General features: G+C 49.4%; 3 protein-coding genes across 9 annotated transcripts in view; 1 reads left to right on the forward strand and 2 right to left on the reverse strand.

Annotated features, from left to right (window-relative positions):
• Nucleotides 1-68: 68 nt before the first annotated feature.
• On the reverse strand, nt 69-2,203 carry LOC108147378. Its single transcript, XM_017273812.2, has 2 exons — nt 1,836-2,203; nt 69-273 (listed from the first exon to the last, which is right to left on the reverse strand). The coding sequence occupies exons 1-2, from the start codon at nt 2,052-2,054 to the stop codon at nt 82-84; spliced, it is 411 nt and encodes a 136-aa protein (XP_017129301.1). The 5' UTR covers nt 2,055-2,203; the 3' UTR covers nt 69-81.
• Nucleotides 2,204-2,943: 740 nt separating this feature from the next.
• On the forward strand, nt 2,944-4,503 carry LOC108147432 (isovaleryl-CoA dehydrogenase, mitochondrial). Its single transcript, XM_017273910.2, has 2 exons — nt 2,944-3,334; nt 3,397-4,503. Exons 1-2 carry the CDS (start codon nt 2,994-2,996, stop codon nt 4,316-4,318), a joined length of 1,263 nt encoding a protein of 420 aa, XP_017129399.1. The 5' UTR covers nt 2,944-2,993; the 3' UTR covers nt 4,319-4,503.
• Nucleotides 4,504-4,515: 12 nt separating this feature from the next.
• Nucleotides 4,516-20,330, reverse strand: part of LOC108147430 (talin-2) — a 30,972-nt gene continuing 15,157 nt past the window's right edge. For 3 of the 7 annotated variants that reach the window (XM_017273904.2, XM_017273905.2, XM_017273906.2), the window contains 15 exons: nt 17,457-17,715; nt 16,989-17,387; nt 16,739-16,930; nt 16,601-16,679; nt 16,034-16,537; nt 15,885-15,973; nt 15,410-15,498; nt 14,954-15,070; nt 10,304-14,891; nt 10,045-10,235; nt 7,903-8,019; nt 7,303-7,818; nt 6,293-6,964; nt 5,466-6,055; nt 4,516-5,403 (listed from right to left, as the gene is read on the reverse strand). In XM_017273904.2, the coding sequence (XP_017129393.1) occupies nt 5,145-5,403; nt 5,466-6,055; nt 6,293-6,964; nt 7,303-7,818; nt 7,903-8,019; nt 10,045-10,235; nt 10,304-14,891; nt 14,954-15,070; nt 15,410-15,498; nt 15,885-15,973; nt 16,034-16,537; nt 16,601-16,679; nt 16,739-16,930; nt 16,989-17,387; nt 17,457-17,592 (8,538 nt within the window). In that variant the 5' untranslated portion in view covers nt 17,593-17,715 and the 3' untranslated portion in view covers nt 4,516-5,144. Of the gene's footprint in view, nt 5,404-5,465; nt 6,056-6,292; nt 6,965-7,302; nt 7,819-7,902; nt 8,020-8,305; nt 8,691-10,044; nt 10,236-10,303; nt 14,892-14,953; nt 15,071-15,144; nt 15,171-15,409; nt 15,499-15,884; nt 15,974-16,033; nt 16,538-16,600; nt 16,680-16,738; nt 16,931-16,988; nt 17,388-17,456; nt 17,716-20,330 lie in introns of those variants that run through there. The other 4 variants (XM_017273907.2, XM_017273909.2, XM_017273908.1 and 1 more) reach the window with 4 other exon arrangements.

Consider the following 20,330-nt stretch of genomic DNA (forward strand, 5'->3'; position numbering starts at 1 on the left):
TATGCCATCTCGGAAAGCTTTTCGGTAGGTTTCACTTTTGGACCGTGTTGTTTTTTGTCACTGGTCACACGCCGCGAGCGTTTATTCCGTGTGTTCTCTGGCCGAAAATTGTATTTTCACGGAGCCGCTCTCCGGCGCTCCGGTTTTCCGGCATTCGTCAGTGGAACTGCACATGAACTGCACTTGCCTATCACACACTATATAGCGTATTTTTAGAGGTATAGCCTCTGCCATCTCGAGTTGGTTGATTGCCAGCCAGATTGATGGGAAACGCTAATTGAAAATGGAAGGAATTGATTGTGGGGCTAACCATTAGCATAGGGAGTTTCACTGATCGGTTTTGAGATTGGCAGATGTGTTCGATTTTTTAAGACTTAACAGATTGAATTCCAAAATAATCTTTTATTAAACACGTGGTGAAGTTCTAGCCATTATTAAATGGTGCCATAAAGTCTAACATATTGGTATTGCTTATACATTTTGTTCATTTAATGTGTCTGCGAAAATCAATAAATCTGTTGTGAGGTCTAGATTGTTATTTGTATAAGTATGTAAATTAAATATATTTATTATATAAAAAGTATAGTTAACTTTTCTAAAACTCTTTTTTTCTTTCCCTTAGAAACGTTTTTTTAGCAAAATAAAATTTTAAACTAAATCTTATCTATACTAATAATGGCTTGTAATTTAATGGTTTAGCTAAAAAGCAAATGTTTGCCTTCCTCTTTTAGCTCAAAATCACCTTCATAATTTACTCTTTCATTTTTGAGAGAACTGAGATGTGATGCATTGCCAAACTCCCCTTATAATCCCATGGAATTTCATCATAATTCCAATTATAAAACTTTAAACTTATCTGGGGTGCATTAAACCATGATTACGATTATGAAACAGAAAGTTCATCAAAAGTTTTGTGCAGTGGACGCGACAAGTTCAAGTTGTTGAGTCGGCAGATTGCATGTTTTGTATTTCAGCCATGTTTATGAGGACCCTACAACCAGCAGAGTAACAGTCCAACAGCCCAGCAGTCGGGTTCAATTGCCGCACTACCAGCTGCCATCGGAGGAGATGCCTTTGTGGGCCACTAACAGTGGCAACTGCTGCTCATCAAGTTCATTCCACTTGGCATTAAGTGCGCCCGAACAACAAACATCCCAAGAATGCTGCAACAGACACTGACAGTGAGATCTGTTTATAGACCCGGTCGGCATTTAATTGCTGGGAAAGTGTACAGTGTTGCAGGGTGGAACGAATGTTGCGCCTTAGTTGATTACATAAAAAGTGATGGTGCGGCCAGCGTTCAAGCCGTCCCCTGATTAATCAGGCACAAAGCAAGTCATTAAATTGGCATTAGTCGAGGCAATTTGGCCAACACCAGGACATTCTACACACAGCTAACACAGGTGCAGTGAGTGGGATGAGTCTGAGAGTCGTGGATTAAAGCTAAACATGGAAAAGCGTGCTTGACACAACAGCGATAACATATCCAGATTCAGTTCCAAGGAAACCTACAATACGAACTGTTTCCTCATTGGGTTGAATTCTAGGTTGATTGACACGATATTGAGGGCTGGGATCCTTGGCAACATTCACCCGGTTAGATGCCATTAATCAAACGCACACACGTGAGCAGCTCCACCTGTCAGGAGCGACTTATTTATGAGGACATTTATCGATTTGCCTGCCGAATTGTTCAATTATTTGGGCTACACCTGCCCCTCGAACACCGAAATAGACACTGAAACACCACTGCACATTCGGCTTTGCCTTTTTCCTTTTCCTACCCCAGGCCCATCAATTAATTATCCTTTTTAGCCTTCCGCTGGGCAACACACTTCCGTATCCGTATCCGTATCCGAGTCCGGCTCGGAATCCGATATATCCGCCAGCAGGAGAACGCACTGCGATGGACACCGACTGCGGCACTGATGGCTTTTGGGCTCGGTCGCCGCCACCTTTACAATTCCATTTAGACCGAAACCGAAACTGACTGGTTGACTGGTTGACTGGTGGCTCTGTTTATGTTTATCCCTGCGCCTGCACTGCCCTTTCATGTTGCTGTTGTTGTAGTTGTTGCTATTGTTGCCGGCATCGGCAGCGGTAGACCGTCCTTCTGCCGTTGGTGAATCATGCGCACTGTTGGCTGTTGGGACTGTTGCCCACTGCAGGAATACCCTTTGATATGCAGGTCTAGGAGCTATTCTGTTGACCTGCTTCAGGATGGGAGATTACTTTACGCAGTCACTGTTTGGTTGCTTCTAAGGGCCATTGGAGAATCATGCGCACACGGACGCGGTTTGTCTAAGAGATGGCGGGTGGATTTAAATTATAACTCAAAATGGTAAGTAAATTTAATGTATAATAACAATACCTTTGATTTTTGGTTTTATTCTATGATTACCAAATTTTAATTTCGTCTTTGAATGAGAAAATTAAACCAATTAGATGATAACAGTGAATTGGCGGGATCTGTTGATTTTAAAATTTTAAATAGAGCTAAAGGCAAATTAAATTGTTTTTTCTACGTTCAAGCTTTATGATCTTATTTTAAGTTATACAAAAGTAATACAAAAGTATGTGTTAAACTTAATTTAGACTTTTGAACATATATCCAATCATAAATTAAATTTAATACTCACAAAATTCAACAAATAAAAGTAATTAGAAGAACACGATTTTCTAGTCTTATAGATTTAGGATTTCTGGAAAGTTTGGTTTATTTAATTATTATAAGAAACATTTGGAAGTTTCGTTCTAATAATTGTATTATATATACCAGTTATATATTTCTTGATAAAAACAAAAATGCCTTGCTAAATATTGTTGGCGATCGTAACGGTTTCATTTATTATTCGGCTTTACTCGCTGATCTCGCTGGCGTTGCCATATGGCCCCCACTTGTTTGAATGCTACTCGCTGACTTTGTGTGCGAGTGCGAACAGCTGATCGAAGTTAGATAATAGTATATTGGCCCCCAAAAATCGAACGACAACATGGCTCTCAAATTTGTGGCCCAGTCATGCAGATCCTTGCTGCAACGTGGCGATCGTCCCTTGTCCTGGACCCGCACACTCAGCCATTATCCCGTCAACGATGCCATGTTTGGTCTGGACGAGGATCGCCAGAAGTTGCGGGAGGTGGCATTTAACTTCTTCCAGAAGGAACTGGCTCCTCTGGCCAAGGAGATCGATAAACTGGATAACTTCAAGGACATGCGTCCCTTCTGGAAGAAACTGGGCGATCTTGGCTTTCTGGGCATCACAGCAGAGCCAGACTTTGGAGGCACTGGGGGCAGCTACCTGGATCACTGCATCATCATGGAGGAGTTCTCGCGGTAAGCTAAAGACCCATCCTCTGTCATACCCAAATAAGAATCTTCAAATCCTTATCCACCAGTGCGGCTGGTGGCGTGGCCCTGTCCTACGGAGCCCACTCCAATCTGTGCATCAATCAGCTGACCAAGAATGGCACTCCCGAGCAGAAGGAGAAGTACCTGCCCAAGTTGTGCAGTGGCGAGCACATTGGCGGACTGGCCATGTCCGAGCCAGGAGCTGGATCCGATGTGGTGTCCATGAAGCTGCGGGCCGAACGCAAAGGAGACTACTATGTGCTGAACGGATCAAAGTTCTGGATCACAAACGGATCCGATGCGGACACACTGGTGGTCTATGCCAAGACAGGAGGCAGTGGAGTTCCGGGCAAGCACGGCATCACCGCCTTCATAGTGGAAACGGCCTGGGAGGGATTCAGTGTGGCACAAAAGCTGGACAAGCTGGGCATGCGGGGCAGCAGCACCTGTGAGCTGGTCTTCCAGGATCTCAAAGTGCCGGCCAAGAATATTTTGGGCCAGGAGAACAAAGGTGTCTATGTGCTGATGTCGGGACTAGACTTGGAACGGCTGGTGCTGGCCGCCGGACCTGTGGGTCTGATGCAGGCCGCCTGCGACGTTTCCTTCGACTATGCCCACCAGCGCAAGCAGATGGACCAGCTGATTGGCGAGTTCCAGCTGCTCCAGGGCAAGATGGCCGATATGTACAGCACGCTGAGTGCCTGCAGGAGCTACCTCTACACGGTGGCCAGATCCTGCGATGCGGGCAACCGCAGTTCCAAGGATTGCGCTGGTGTTATCCTCTACACCGCCGAGAAGGCCACCCAAGTGGCCCTGGACGCCATTCAGATCCTCGGTGGCAACGGCTACATCAACGATAATCCTACAGGTCGCATCCTGCGAGATGCCAAGCTGTACGAGATTGGCGCCGGCACCTCTGAGATCAGGCGCTGGCTCATTGGACGCCAGCTGAACCAGGAGTACAAGTAGGATTCCAAGGCAGTTCCAGAAATGCATTTATGGTACGACAACTATGGCAATTATGTGGACCAACTATATTACCTGACAGACTTAATGTTGCATTTATACTTTTTAAGACGATTTGTGAAATCAGTTAGCTATCAATCAATGTTACATGTGCCTTAATAAAAAATGTTTCCAAGACTCAAAACACATCTAACCCCTTGTTAAAGTATTATATTTTGTTTTTATTAATTTACAAAAAATACACAATTAAAATATGCAACTGCATACACGACTCGCATACGTACGTATATACAAAGAGAAATAAAAATTAACCGTAGAACATAGATTGACTATTCTACGTATCGTTGACAAAACAAGAGGTTTCTTACGTTAGAAAATAATATTCCATGTTTAGTGCACAGTAATAAATTGCATCGAAATAACAACAAAGTGAAGAACCAATTTTTGTAAGTGTTACGCTCATTAAGGGTTAATTGTAATTTCGTTGAATTTCAAGAGGTTCGCATCGTGTATCGATATATATTGGCAATTAAATGGCAGATAAGCACGTAGAACACAGATTTACGAAAACATAGAAGGATCGAATAGCGATATTAGGTTGTTAATATTAGGCTGATTATATGGTATGGGTAGAGGCATATAGATGTAGTTTCGCTAGTGGCTAATTACAATTAATATTAAATTACTTCTATTAGTATGTGTACGGGTGTGTGTAAACGTTAAAAGCACTTTTGGCAAACATCGACATGCTCCTATGCTCGTATGCTCGTCCCAAGCTAGAACATTTACTTAAGCAACTAGAATCGCCTCTCAGCCTGGAGAGCTGAGCCTAGTCCAATCGAAAACTATGCTTCTCCGTCTTGGTCTCCGAGCGGGATTCCGTTGTTGTGGTGAAGGACTTGCGCTCCATCACGCGCTGTGTCATGGAGGTGAGTCGCTCCGAGCCCTGGTCCACAATGCTGATCTTGCCGCCATCGGTGTTGAGGGTCATCTGCGAGAAGCTCGACTCCAGGGGCTTGACCATGCCGAGTTCACTGCTGCTGCTGGTGGTGTTGTTGGCCGACTTGTCAAAGTTTCGCGTCTCATATCTGCGATTCGTTAACAAAGAAATTAGCAAACGCATAGAGATAGCTTAAGAAGGCAAACCCACCTGGATGTGTATCCCTCGTAGCTTTGACCTGGATAGCCATTTCCGCCCGTCAGCTGCACTACGCCGCCCTGGCCAAAGGTCTTGTCGTGCAGATCCTGCACACACGCCTCCAGATTCCGGCTGGCAGTGGGCTTCTTTGGCACCGCCGGTGGAGATGAGTTAAGCGTTTTAATGCTCGACGACGACTCAAAGCTTTGCTGGTAGTTGGTGTTAGTGGGTGTGCCCGAGGTGGTGGGTGCGGTGGTTAGGCCATTGCTGCCGCCCGCCGGACTGCCCGGATAGGGTCGAGGCACGGCATTGGCTGTTAGCTTGGGATTAGGGCGAAAACTGTGACCCGACGTGGCCGTTTGCATGTTAGAAATGGTCGTGGACAGCGGTGGTGGCGGCGGCGGGAAATCTCCGTTGGCGTCGTCCATCTGCGGATAGTTGGACGGCGGCGGAGACACCGCTCCGGGATGATGGAAGTGCTGCGGCTGCGGACTGGCGTAGTTGTAGTGGTGCTTCTGCTGCTGCTGCTGCTGGCCACCGGACAAGTAGCTCGGCGAGCTGGGCATTTCGCTGGAACCGTAGTAACCGCTGCGACCCAAAGTCTGTTAGGGTTAGGGGTTAGAGAAGAGAAGAGAGGAGAGATACTGCCGGTTAGACTGGTTACGTGTTAGATTGGCTAAGCCCCAAGCCCACACCAAATTAGAATTAGACTACTTGAAGGAAAGAAAAATGGTGCCTCAATTTTGCCATCGATCTCAATGCCAATTTTCTTTCGCCGGTGCGTTTGCAAACTAAATACAAATTCTAACAAATGGTAAATGAAAAAACGTTTCTCATACATTGTTCTGGCTCTTGTTGAGCGTTCCGTAGGCGTACTCGGGTTCACTCTCGTCCGTGGTGAATCCCTGGCCATTCTTGCCGTAGCGCTTGGCCTGGCGCACATACTTCAGACGCTCGCGCGCCTCCGCCAGCTCCTTCTCCTTGCGCAGCACGGCGGACCGGGCGTTGATCTCCTGCGCCATGCCGTCCACCATCGACGTGTTGATGCGCAGCGAGTGCTCCTCCTCCGCCTCCAGGCCCTGTTGGGCGGCCTGCACCAGGTTGTCGGTGGACTTGATCACCGAATTGCCGGCGGCCTGCAAACGACGTCCGGCCTCCGAGTTGGGATTCGATTTCACCTTGCAGGCAATCAGCAGTTGGGCCGTGGAAGCGGCCACCTGCTTGGCCGTCGAGATGAGCATCTCCTCGGTGCCCACGCCGCGCACCAGGTTTTGGGCGGCCTCCACCAGGCTGTGCGTGGCGGCAGCCACGAGGCGAGCGGCCGACACTAGACCCTCGGACCACTGGCCATCCACGGAGCTCGTCAGCGGACGATGGGCCACCTTGCCCGTGTCGATGAGTTCCCGCTGGGCGGCGTTTGCAGCTCGCACCAGAGCAGCCGACGCTGCCATGATGCCCTTCGCGGCCTCCAGGATCATTTCGTCAAACTTCATGTTCTCATCGAGCTCGATCTGTGGGACAGAAAAATCAAAGGCGGAATGCCATTAGAAACTGGACTCAACGGGGCAGTAAAAGCAATGAACAGTCAATCACCAGGCGGTTTTAGTCGAGGTCTCGAGCTGAGTTGTTTTAGTAGATTGGCGAGGGTCACAGTAATAATATGTTTGATTCCTGGGTGAACTTTTGAATGAAACAACCAAGAATATCAAACATATCTCACTGGAACCATCAATTAGTTGGTTTTGAAGGACTAGTTAGGGGGAAAATCAAGCACCGCTTACACACTAAGATGAGTTAGTTATCCTTTACCATTTATAGCAATGAAGGAAATATAAAAAACGAAACCCACCTTGACATCTGCCTGGCGACGTGGACGCAGTGAGGCCAGCTTCTTGGCCGCCGCATCGATGGAGGCAGCGGCGCCCAGCAGTTCGTTCTCGGCGATGACCGTGGGATCCTCGGGATCGATCCAATCGGAACCCTTGAGCAGCCTGGCCATGGCCACCAGATCGGTGACGCACTTGGCCACGCGTCGCGACAAGTGCATGCGATCGTCGGCACTGCAGCTGTGCAGAATGCCACTGAGGAGGTCGCGGTAGGACTCGCCAACCGCTGTGCCCGCCTCCAGAGTGCGCGATCTTAGCTCCTCCGTTTCGGCACAGTTCCAGGCCACCGAGCGGCAAACGATCAGCATGTCGGAGATGGCACGGCGTCCAAGGTTGGCGGCCGACACGATGTCGGCCTGCAGATTGGAGGTTCCGGCCGCAACGGCCTTGGCTGTGGCCGCCGTCACATTCATGGTCACTCGGATCAGTTCCTCGGGTCCCACCTGGGTATTGCCCACCGGTGGGGTGGTGTGCATGGCCTGCAAGACAAGGAAAGTAAGGAGTTAATAGATGATTCTCAAGATCTGATTCTTCTGGAACAGGAAATCTTTTGAGAAACTTACCCGAATCTCCTGGGAGATGGCTTCCACGGTGGCCTCCATGGCGCGAGTTCCGCGCGTGTGCTCATCCTCCACAGCCTTCACAGTCTTCAGCAGCGAGGACACATTCAGCACCATCACCTATTTGTTTTCGAATGTTAAGTTTTTCGTTTTTTTTTTTTTTTTTTTTGGGGGGGCAGAGCAGAAATGTTGATGATTAATGTTTGGTCAGAAAAGTAGGGGATTGGAGAGTTGGAGAGAGTTACTTATAGATAGTAAATTGTCTAATGATACAAACTACTCTACCACTATATATGATATGATATACTACTACTACTACTATTACTACTACAACATTCTAAATGGCTTTGGCACTCTTACAAATCAATATAAAACTAAATTAAAGTCAAATGATATTCCAATTGGTTTTTATTATACGCATAAGTAATAAGAATTAGTTTAAAAATGACTTGGTAACATTGAGAAGAGATAAATGGGAACTTCTAGGCGCCAGGTAAGCTTTTTTATTCGTTATAAATTCAGAGGATTCACTTCAAGAGGACTTCATTTACGTTGCTCTTCCCAGCACTTAAAAGTTCTCTTACAATCAGTTTGAATTCAATTCATGTTTCATTGTGCAAAATGGATTAATGCATATAGAATTTGGTCGCAGAATTTCAGTTGGCCATGATGTCGATGCCGGTGCTGCTGCTGCTGAGGAGGAGGTGGCTGCCACTTCGCATTTCTGACTGAGGGTTAGTTTCTGAATGGCCATTGTGGTGGGCAGCTGCTTGGCAAACATCTTGAAGCGTCTGCTTATTTTTTGATTGTTTGAATTTTAGATTTTTTGTTTCGATTTGTACATACATACATAGACATGTATAAATATATGCGGATGAATGGAGTTTTTGGTTTGATATCGATTTGATAGCAGATTGTTTCCCACAGCGAGCGCAGCGCATGAAGAGAAGGAGGAGCGTGGAGCGGTTTGAATTCGATTTGCATTTTTGTACAGTTCATGAGTGGTATTTTTTGTTTGGTGTGTTTGTTTTTGTGGGAAAAGAAAGAAGAGCAGATACGTCGAAGGCGTACAACGAATTAGCAAAACGAAAAAACGTACATCAATTTATGGATTTTCCCATTTGGTTTCTTTTTACAAACGTTGGAAGTGGTGGTTGTGGTTGAGTGGTTGGGTGTTTGGGAAGGGTGGGTGTTCGGGTGTTTGGGTGTTCAAGTGGTTGGGGTACCTCGGTGGTTGAGAGAGCGCAGCAAGCAGAGCCGGAAGGGATGGGATGGTACGGGTATGACCAGTGGGTTAGAGCTGGGCCAGAAGAAGGGTGTTTGTTGCCGCCGATGCCGCCAGGGAAATAAGTCGAGTAGTGGGCTTTTTTTCATGGGTGCGTTCGGGTTCGGTTAAACATTGATAACATTAATAACATTAAAGCAACAGCAACGACAACACTGAGTGGCGGCAGAAGCTTTAAGGGGGAGCAGGATGCGAGAGTGACGCATTTCAGTGGCATCGCTTTAAAACATAGAGTATATCAGTCAGCAGCAGCAGAGTTTTTTTTTCGCTGGGTTAATCCAAATATACACAGATACATTTATGTGGTGGGTTTTTATTTTTTGGGGGAGCGGACATGTGAATTTCCTTCTTTTTTTTTGTTTTTAAATGTATGGGTAGATGAGTGCCAAAGCCATTTGATGTTTATTTATGTTGATTTTTCATTATGCCACAAACAACATTTATGTATGCGCTTTACATATTATGCATGGAAGAAAATATATTAAATAATATATGGAAATAATAAATAAAGTTCAATCTTTAAATACTCGTCCGTACACATTTGTCTTCTTTTTAAATTTGCTATAAAATTTAGGAGCAAACCATAACCACGTTGAGTCAGTTACAATTTGGTGAGTGAGGATAAGAAAAACTAAAACAGAGTAATTCTCTTAACTGCTTTAAAAAGTGCATAGTAATCGGAGATAAGTTCAAATCAGTTAAGGAAATTAGCCTGCTTATACTAAAAGCCACAACAACGAAAGCCTTTTAGCAAGAGATTAAAAAAACTACGTAAGACTAAGAGAAAGAGAGAGTGAGAGAGAGAGAGAGAGAGAGAGAGAAAGGCAGAGGGGAAAGTAAGTGGGAAAGTAGGTGCTTACCCTGGCGCTCTCCTTAAGATCCTGCATGGAGGGATCGTTGATGGACTTGCCAGAGGCCAGTTTGGTGCAGTTTATCAAATCGCCCAGGGCCGAAGCCACATCCTTGACGGCATTGATGACCATGACCTGGGAATCGGGTTGCGAGGATCCCAGCGAGCAGGCTCCCCGCTTCACTGCCTCAGCCAATTGAGCTAAATTGGCAAAAATAAATGGGATAAGTTAGTTTCCATTCATAGATCAACAATTAATTACAACTCACTTATGGTTGAGACCGCATTCTGAGCTGCATTGGCCAGCTGATCCTGGGTGCCAGCCGCTCCGGTCACCAGCACCTTGGTGTCCTCCACCAGGGCCTTTGCCGTCTGCAGGATGTGCTCGCGATGGTCAGCAAAGCTGCCATCCCCGTCCGAGTGCAGAGTGCCCGCGGTGGCGAACATAATGGTTGTGTCCAGGTCGCCGATGATACCGGACACCGTGTGGGCGGCATTGATGCAGGCCTGGGTGCCTCGGGAGCCCGCCTGCAGGGCGGCCAGCACCTGGGCCACCTTCTCGGACACCTCGCGAGCACTGCGCGCTATGTCCTTCTGGGCACTCACATCGTTGGGTCGTGCTCCGCCCGCCGACGACTGGATCATCGAGCTGACCGAGCGGCCCAGGTCGATGACCGTGGTGCGGATGCGCATGGCCACGTCCGGTGATGAGGTGGTGGTGCTCGCACCCACCGAGTCCTGGGTCAGCTGCTGATAGTGCTGTGTCATGTCCACGGCAAGTTGGGGCAAAGCGGCCGGCTCCACGCTGCTCTTCGCGTTCATCTCGTTGGCCAAACTGGCGATCTCCTTGGCCCGCGCCACCATGCGCGTCTGGTAGTCCACGAAGGTGTCCGAGTAGGAGGCGTTCAGCAGGGATTGCCGCTTGTCCGTCAGCCGGGTGATGGACCGGTTGATCTGGTCCATCAGTCCCGTCACGATGCCCGTCTCGGCGCTGATCTTCTCCACGGTCTGCTGCAGCTCCTGGATGGCCTCCCTGGTGCCATCGATGGCCTCGTCCAGTCGCGGATGGGCCTGAGTGGCTCGCGGATTGCCAGCCGAGTCTTTGGCCGACTGCACCAGCGTGATGGCACTCTCCACCACCGAGCGTGTCTGCTGGATGAGCGACATCTGCTGCTGGCTGTGCACAATGTGGGTGCAGGCTCCAATCGCTCCGTTCACCATGGGCACCACATAGCGCGAGATTTCGCCCACGGCGTGACCCAGCTGCTCGGCATTGTTCTTGCCGGCCACCCGAATGGGTTCCAGTTTATCCACCAGCTCGGAGGCAGAGTTCATTGTCTGCCCACTGAATCCGTGCAGATTGTTATCCCGCCGCTGGCTGAGACCCTGGGCATTGACGGCCAGCGCACAGCTGTCCAGCTCGCGGGTGCAGGTGCCCAGTGTGTGCAGCACCTGCTCGCACTGGGCCTGTCCGGGCGCCTTGTCGCGAATGTTGTCCACCAGTCGCTTCACCGACTCCGAAACCGGCGTGGAGTGCATCGAGAGCTGCTGCCACACGGGCGGATTGTCGGGCGACAGGGCCAGCGACTTGGCCGCCTTGACCATTTCCACGACGCCGTCGATTACACCGCGTCCCGCCTGGATGACCGGCTCCTGGGCCTTCCTGCCCTCCGCCGATATCTTGGCCGGCACCGAACTGAACTCCGGACTGGAGGCATACTGGCGCACCGCCTTCACGGCCTCCAGGAGGGGATCGACCAGACGGTCGCGACTGCCGCTGGCCGGCTGCTCTTCGATGGCCTTGATGGCCTGCACCAGGTCCGAGGTGGCCGTGGCCACCTGCTTGGCCAGCACAATGAACTCGTTCTTGGCCACCGGATTCGAGGTGTTCATCGAGGCCTGGCGGCAAATGGAGCACAGATAGCTGGTGTGCTTGGCAATCACGGTGAGGGCCGAGATCATCTGCGGCTTGGTCGACTGCTGGCTGCTCACAATGTCGCAGTGCTGCCGGATGCCCTGGTAGGCCCAAGTTAGCTGGGCCTGGTCAATGATTCCCGGCCGGCCGGCCACACTCGACGGATGCGAGACGCCAATCAGGTAGGCCGCCTGCGAAGAGCTCTCGATCAGGCCCTGGATGGAGTCGTTCACGTTGTTCACCGACTGGCTGAACTCCACGTGCTGCGACTGCTTGGCATTGTTGATCATTTCGGAGATGGCGTAGCCCAGGTTGCGCGACTTCCCAGTGGCCTGCTCCACGCAATCGAAGTAGCCCAGCTCGTTGATCGGCTCGTGCGGATAGTCGAGCATGAGGCGCAGGGCTTCAATGTTGCGCATGGCATTGTCGCACTCCTTTTGCCCGGGAGCGGACTGGATGCTGGCATCCACCAACTGATTGATGCTCTCGGTGACGCCGCGCGCAGCGGCATGCAACAGATTCTTGGCATTCGGCTGGCCGGGATCGGCGGCAATCGACTTGGCCGTCGAGAGCAGGGAACACGACTGGGTGGACACATGGCGCAGCGACTCGATCATCTGGGAGCGCACCTCCTCCTCGTGCGTCTGGCCGGCCATCTCCATGCTGACGGACAGCAGGTCCCGGTAGTTGGCCGCAAAGTTCTGGCTGCTCTCGGCCAGCAGAGCTGGCGAGGCGTACGACACCACTATTTGGCCACCCGAGCTGCTCAGCTGCTCCGCCACTTGCTTCAGCTCCGACTGCAGCGTGGCATACGGACGTCCCGAGGGCGGGAACTCGCTCATCGACAGGATCTCACTTAGATCGCTGACGTTTCTCAGAGCCACATCCACCTCACGCTGTCCGGGAATGCAGTCCACGGTGGCGGACAGGGCTCCGGTCACCTCCCTGCCGGCTTGGGTTAAAGCCTCCGGATTGGACACTCCCTGCAGCGTGCGCTGCGCCTGTTCGATGAGTCGCGCCGAGCTGGTGACCACATCATCCGCACAATCGATAATGGCCGGATTCTGGGTGGTGGCCGCCACTCCGTGCACGCTCCTGGTGAAGTCGCCCAGGGCCAGGGCAGTGTCCCGGCCCGCGGCTCCGGCATAGCTGCGCTGGTTGTGCAGCACCGAGGACAGCAGCTGGCTCAGTGCGATGCCAACATTCTTGGCCGACTTGCGCAGCTCATCGGCCGTGCTCTCCACGCTCTGTCCCGGCAGCGGACGCAGTTGGCCGGCCACAGCCGCCTGGCGAGTGTCGTCCAGCACGTCGTGCAGCTTGCGCACCTCCTCCAGGGCCGACTCCAGTTCCTGGCCGCCACAGGCATCGCGTGCCCGCTGGGCCACCGAGTGCAGCTCGGAGACACACTGTCCCAAGTGCAGGGCACCCTTGGACAGCTGGGTGGCCGATGGTATGTCGGTGACCGTGGGCTGCAGGGCTCTCGAAGATTTGGACACCTGCAGGGCCGGCTCCACGAACTGTTCGGCCGCCTCGATGAGATTCAGCTGGGCATTCGGATCGTCGGGCTGGGCACGAGTGGTCTTCAGCGAGGTGACCAGTCGCGGAATGGTGTCCGCCACCCGCTTGCAGTCCTGCAGCAGCGTCTCCTTGGTCTGATGGTCCTGGCTGTGCTGCACCGCATTCTGGGCCGCCGAGATGCACTGGGTGGCCGCTGAGGCCGCCTGCTTGGAGCAGAACTCCAGGCGCTGGATGAGACCACGCTTCATGGCCGGCGTATTGGCCGCCGTGGTGGTGATCTCGCGCAGCTCCTCCGCCGCTTTACGCAAAGCGTTCTGGTTGTCCGAGCTCTGGGGATTCGTGGAGCAGAGTCGGGCGGCCTCCACCAGCTTGGCGGTGGCATCGGCCAGCTGCTTGGCGGCGGACAGCAGATGCCGCTTCATGTCCGCATCCTGCTGCTGGTCCGCCTCGCCCTTGATGCTCTGGATCAGCTGGGCGGTGGTCTGGCCCAGGGTGCGGGCATGCCGCACCATTTCCTGCGGATCGTGGGTGGACACCAGAATGTCCGTGCCGATGATCACGTTCTCCACGGGACTCAGCTCGGTGCTGGTGCGATTGGCGTGCTCCCTGGTGCTCAGCTTCACGTGCTCCAGCATGTCGGTGAGACTCTTGGACACATCTCGGGCGGCGGCCAGCAGATCGGCCTTCAGCTTGGGATCGTTGCTGGCCTCGTTGCACACTTCGCACAGCGAGTTGACGGCTCGGGCCACGTTCCTGGCGGCCGCCTCCAGTTGCTCCCGACAAGCGGCATTGTGCAGCGTGGGGGCGACGACCTTGGCACAGGCCACCAATTGGCTGGTGGCCAGGGCACATTGACTGGCGGCGCCAATCACCCGGTTCCTGGCCTGCTCGTCCTCGCAGTTGGCGGCAATGTTCTTGGCGCGCAGCACAAGGGCGGCGGTGGTATTGGCCACCGCCTTGGCCAGCGCCAGAAGCATGTCGTGGAGGTCACGGTTCTCGGGCACCTCCTCCTCGGCAATGGTGCTCAGCACTTGGGTGGTGGCCTCGCCCACTCGGTTGGCCGCATTGATCAGGTGCTGCGGCGGCTCCTTGCTCTCCGGCTCGGCTGCCTTGAGGAGATCACTGAAGGCGTTGCACAGTTTGCGGGCAGCCTCCAGCAGTTGGTCCCCATTCGTATCGTTCTCCATCAGGGCGGCAATCAGGCGCACCTCCTTGGTAACCTCCGGAATGGTTTGGGCAATCTGGGAGACAGACGCCGAAATGGCCTCCGTATCCACTTCATCCGGATGCGAGGCGGTGATGATCTGGGCCGTGGCAGCGCTCATAGCGGCCACATGACTGCTCACCGCCTGCTTCGAAGTGTCCAAAGTATTCTCGCGCCACTCAATGGAACGCAGATCGCTGCCCAGCTCCTGAATGGGTGCCTGCAAGGGGAATTCACTCAAGATTAGTTTGCTAATCCTCCAGGGGAGCTCTCAAATCTCACCTTGGTGCGCAGCTCTTCGTCAGCGCGAATCAAGACATCCTGGCCAGCGGATATGTAGCCCAGCAGCGCTCGCTGTGGCTCCGTCAGATTCACAGAACTAATGCGAACTTCCTTAGTCTAAAGGGACACATTAAGAAAAACAAGTTAATATTTCGGTTTGCCAAAGCTTTGCTCTCCAGCAGATTGCATACTTTGTAAAACATTGGATGACCACTGGCTTTATTCGGAGATAGCAGCATGTCAGGAGAAAGGGATTAGAGAATGCTTCATGTTAGTTTGCTTCGGATGAGGTGGGTTAATGGCTTTTGGTTTGGATTCAGTTCAGTTATTATGTTAGGGTAACGAGTAAGTGCAGTGGCAACTCAAGCAAAAAGCGCGTGAAATCAAATGATTAACTGAGTGGAAATGGGGTGGAGTGGGGCTAGTGGGGGATGGCTGAGCAGGGGGTTAACTCACCGAGGGCGGCTGGTGGGCATGGTTCACCTGGCCGACGAAGGCACCATACTGCACGGTCTGCACTTCGTTCTGCATAAAAGAGCGCTCGCCTATGGTTGAATTCATCGAAAGGAAAAGGAGTTTGGTAAAAAAAATAAAAACATAAATTAGCATATACAAGAAAAGCAATTCAAAAATACATCAAGCAAATAGCTAACTTATTTTGTCGATGGTTTTTAATAAAACAAATATATGAAAACAACCTTTTAGTGTCACAGTGTTAAAAAGTTTAGACTCAAAAGACCATTACATTAAAATATTGTATTAGCCAGTCATAAACTTTAATTTTAATAAACTATTTTTTATTTTGCTTGTTTTTTGTTTGTTTTATAAAACATAGTTTGTTTCGTGTTCAAATAATAAAGAAACATCGACATTTGTTCACTAAATAAATACAGAAAGCTAAAGTGCTTAAATTAAAGTGAATAAAACTTACCATCATAGGGGCGCATTATGCCCGGATGAGCCAAGCTCTCCACATTTAGTTGTTCCATGCGATTAGTTTCGTGTTGCAAGAAGGTGGCCCTATGAGCAAACAACAAATGATTAAAACTTAAATTTTAATATTAAACATCTGTAACTTACTTGGAAGGTGCCACTGACTCCTCCACCATGGTGGAACCCTCATCGCCCTCGATTCCAAAGTGGTCCTTGGTCTGTTTCTTCTTCAGGATAATGTCAATATAGCCAGCAATGAGCTGGACAATCTGCTCGGCCTCCGTCGTCTGCACCGAGTAGTACTGATTGGCGTAGTCGCCAAAGTCCAGGGTGAAGGTGTTTGGCGAGGCGCCCCAACGTCGCACTGTGGTCAATGGCCACGAGATGAGAATCTCTTTGGTGCGCTCGTCCAGACGCAGCACCGAGTCCTTAGTCACGCCCAACAGACGGGGCACCAGCTTGTTCTTGCCATTCATCTTCTCCTTGACCAGAAAGAAGGTAACGCCGTAGGTGGGCAACTCCCGGGCGGTCTTGGTGTACAGAACTTTGGCGTTGATTTCGGAAAGTTCCGAGTGCTTGCGGTGCTCCGCAAAGACTTTCTTCTCAATGCCCTTGACGCGCACATAGGACTGGGGCAGAAAGTCCTTCAAACTAGTGGACAGATTTTAAAGAAGTCAGTTTATGCTATATACACATATAAAGAATGTTACTTACTCTAGAAATCCGGGCTTGTGCTTGGCCTCATTATGCGGTCCGAATTGAATATGCACTTGGATACCAGCGAACTCGCAAGCTGGGAAATTAAATCGCTATTAATGGGGTTTCTTTAGAGGCTTAGAACACTTGACCCACCTTTATCGTGGGTCACAGGATGCGTGCCATCCAGAATGGCGTCCCTGGCCTGCACATACAGCAAATTCAATTGCACGGGGTCTCGGGAATCGATGTTCTGGTCCGAGAAGAAGAAGCGACGGCGCAGCAAAACAGTCTCTGCCTCGTCAATGCCCTGCTCCCTCAAGGTGCGACTCACATCCACCCAGTTCACTGGAAATGTAAGGTAAGTTTAATACCTTAACTTCAAGTGACTTAACCATTAACCTACTCTCATCATCCGTCTTCAGTTTCTTGCGCAAACTCTCCATTTTGGCATCGCGATCCTTCTCCATAATCTTGCGCTTTAGGGTCAAGGTGCCAAACTTGTTGTCCGGCAGATTCTCGTTCTGCGCCTCGTTGTCCTCGCGCACCAATCCGTATTCCTCGTGATTGGTGATGCCGATCTTGGTGCAGATTACCACCATGAGCTGCGACACCGGCTGGGAGTCGTCGACCAAAATGGTTTTCACAGCTCCGTCCAGCATGCGAACACGCAGGGTGCGTAGCTTGCGGCGGTACTCCAGCGTGTCCTGGTTGTGCAGAATGTAGTAGCCCAGGGTGCGTCCGGCTTCCAACCAAACGCCCTGCTGGTTCTGCTCGTCCGAAATGAACAGGCCATATTCGCTAGCTGTTAAACAAGGGGGAAATGTTTTATTTAAGAGCAAATCTGCTTAAGATATTTAAAGGTTTAACTTACGTTGTCCTTGCACTGCCTCGGCGAACTTATCGCGGATGACCTTGCAGGCATCGAAGACTGTGGTGTTGGGCTGGAACTGTATGGTCTTGGTCACCCGACCACCCTCCAGCTGGATGCGCAGCGATAGCGTGGACATCCTGGCGTCGTCTTTGCTGCTTCACTTCGACTCTCTCTGCTCCTTTTTCTCTACTCCTCTCTCCTCCGCCTCGTCGTCGTTTCCTTGGGTAAACTTCCAAGGATGTGGAAAATGAAAAAGGCACTGCAATAGGGGAGTAGGAAAATTAGGGATTAAAAGCTGTTTTTGAGTACTAAAATCACTAATATCTTAAGGGGGATGAATCCTGTTTATGTTTTTGCTTAAAGAAGTGTGTTTGGGAATAGAAGAATCTAAACAATGTTCATTTTTTTTAAGGAATAAACTATATCCGTCTGTCTTGTCTAAAATCATAATATTATTTTTCTCGTTAAAACATTTCTGGTTTAAAAAATCTTTCATGATTTAACCAATTTTTCATTGGAAAGAAAGTGGATATTGCAATACACTTATATGGTATTTAGGGTTAAAGACCCATATTAAAATAGAGTAATATTCCAATTTGGAGATACAAGAATCTAGACAATAACCCATTTTTTGACCGAATAAACTATTTCTATCTGTCTTGTCTAAAAAAAAGGTGATAAAATATTAATTTAATCGATTAAACATTTCTAGTTTTCAAAAAAAAACAAATTTCTCATGGAAAAGAAAGTGGAGTTTATTAAAATAATGTATTGCTGTACACTTATATGGTAATTTGGGTTAAAGACCCATATAAAAATATAGTAAAATCCAAATTGAATGTACTTAACAGGACAAACTGAAAGTGGAAAACAATAACCAGAAAAGCCGAAACCAGAAACTCTGAGTTGGGAACCGTGAAACAGCGACCGAGGCCGACACCAAAACCGAAACCACCCCCAAAGGATATCTTCCGGCGGAGGAGCAGGGGCGGTGGCGATGGCAGCCACCACCCAAAACGCAGACGACCGATAAAATTGCTGATGAAAATCTTCTCTAGAACCATACACACACCCATACGGATGCAAAGTTCACACAAACAGGGGAGAGGGCAAAACAGGACACTTGAGTTGCCAAATCAAAGCCTGAAAGCCCATTGTAGTTGCCTCCTGGGGTAGCAAAGTAAGCCCACTCTGGCGACATCTCCAACTCTCTCCGTCCTCCACTCCACTCCACTCTCCACTCTCTCCATTATTAGGCTTTGGATTTTAAGCCAAGAAGTTCCCTTAATAATGCCATTCTCCATCCCCGAAAAGCGGGCGTAATTGATTTTCTATCGCCCGCCTTTCGATCCTGCCAACGTACAAAGACAAAAGCTGCCTCTAAGTGTGTCAGAGTTCGGGTGGAAAAACGCTGCCATTATTGTTTTCTCTAGCATGCAAAAATCAATAATTTACACAAATGTTTTGTTTTTCTTTCTTTTTTTGTGGGAGACCACACACACACACACAGGGAAAGAGCAAGAGGAAGCACTTGAAATTTCCGGCAGACGACACACACAAAATCACGAATAAACTATCACAATTACTTTTTCGATTGGGACCACAGGACGACGGTTCCATATGGCGGCTGTAGCTGTGGCTGTGGCTGTGACTGTGAATGGCACCGATTGTCGGCATCCTGCGGCAGGAGCAGCACGTCTGCTTTCCACGGAATCTGGCACGAAAGTGATGAAAAGGCTGACTCAACGCTGCGGCTGAACCTGCGGCAGAGGGATGCTGCTCCGTCGACGTCGGCGTCAGCATCAGCATCCCCTTTTGGTGTCTAGGACATCCTGGTCTGGTCTGCTCTGGTGGTGGCAAGGATTTGGGCAGAGAAAGTCGGGGAGAGCGCAGCAGAGAGCAACGCCTGCGCAGTGCTTTCTTTGGAGAGTGAGAAATTTCAGACGAAAGGGTGCAGCCAGTGCAAAGTCACCCCATCTGCGGCAGTGGAGAGTTCTCTCTCACTCTCTCCCCTTTCTTACTTTTTGCCTTGGAGACTTGGTAGACTTTTTAGAGCGCCTGAGTGGCGCCAGCCGGCCAAAAAGTATCCGAATCCTGCGCAGCATCAGCCGGAAAATGAGGGTGGTGAATGGGGAAAACGGTGGCTAGAAACCTCTGCGTAATCCGATACTTATCTACAGTGCGCGACAGCAAAACAGGTTCAAATAGAAGCGAAGCACTTGGAAAGGGCTTATTTGGCTTTCAAATTAACAAACGCGAATGGTGGAGTTTACATTTATAGCACTTTACTTTCTGTTTGTGGGTTTCTGTGGGTTTCATATTTTAAAAAAGGTTGTTTCATTTTTCGTTTTACAAAAATTTTTGTTTACCAAATTGGTTTTGCTAAGCCACTTTATTGCTTTTTTTTTTAATTTGATAATAAAACATTTTTAAAGACGCAAATATAGCAAAAATTAACAAAAAAACAGACTACTTTCAAGACTTCACATCCGTTTTGGTTTTAAAAATAACTTAACTTTTCAGTTTATAGCAGCAATGCTGTATTTTCGTTGACTATTCATACTTAAATAAGTTACTAGACACCATCTATCAACCCATATAAAAGTGAGTATTGTAACAAGATACAGACCATTAATTCAATCAACATTATATGCCAAAAAAGAGAAAGGAGCCTCAACTCACATGTTCCTACAGAATAAAAAAAAAAAAAAAACGAGTAAGAGAAGAAAAGCTGTCAGAGTCACGTCAAGCAAATTGATAAAGGACAATGAATGGATAGATGGAAAGACAAACAAGAATATACATAGAGTCAGGATAGTCTTTATCTAGCTGAATGAGCCCTCTATTTAAACGGTATTGCATTCGCCGTCGGTC

Source organism: Drosophila elegans, unplaced genomic scaffold, assembly GCF_018152505.1.
Source record: "Drosophila elegans isolate 14027-0461.03 unplaced genomic scaffold, ASM1815250v1 contig_208, whole genome shotgun sequence".
NCBI classification, from domain to species: Eukaryota; Metazoa; Arthropoda; class Insecta; order Diptera; family Drosophilidae; genus Drosophila; species Drosophila elegans.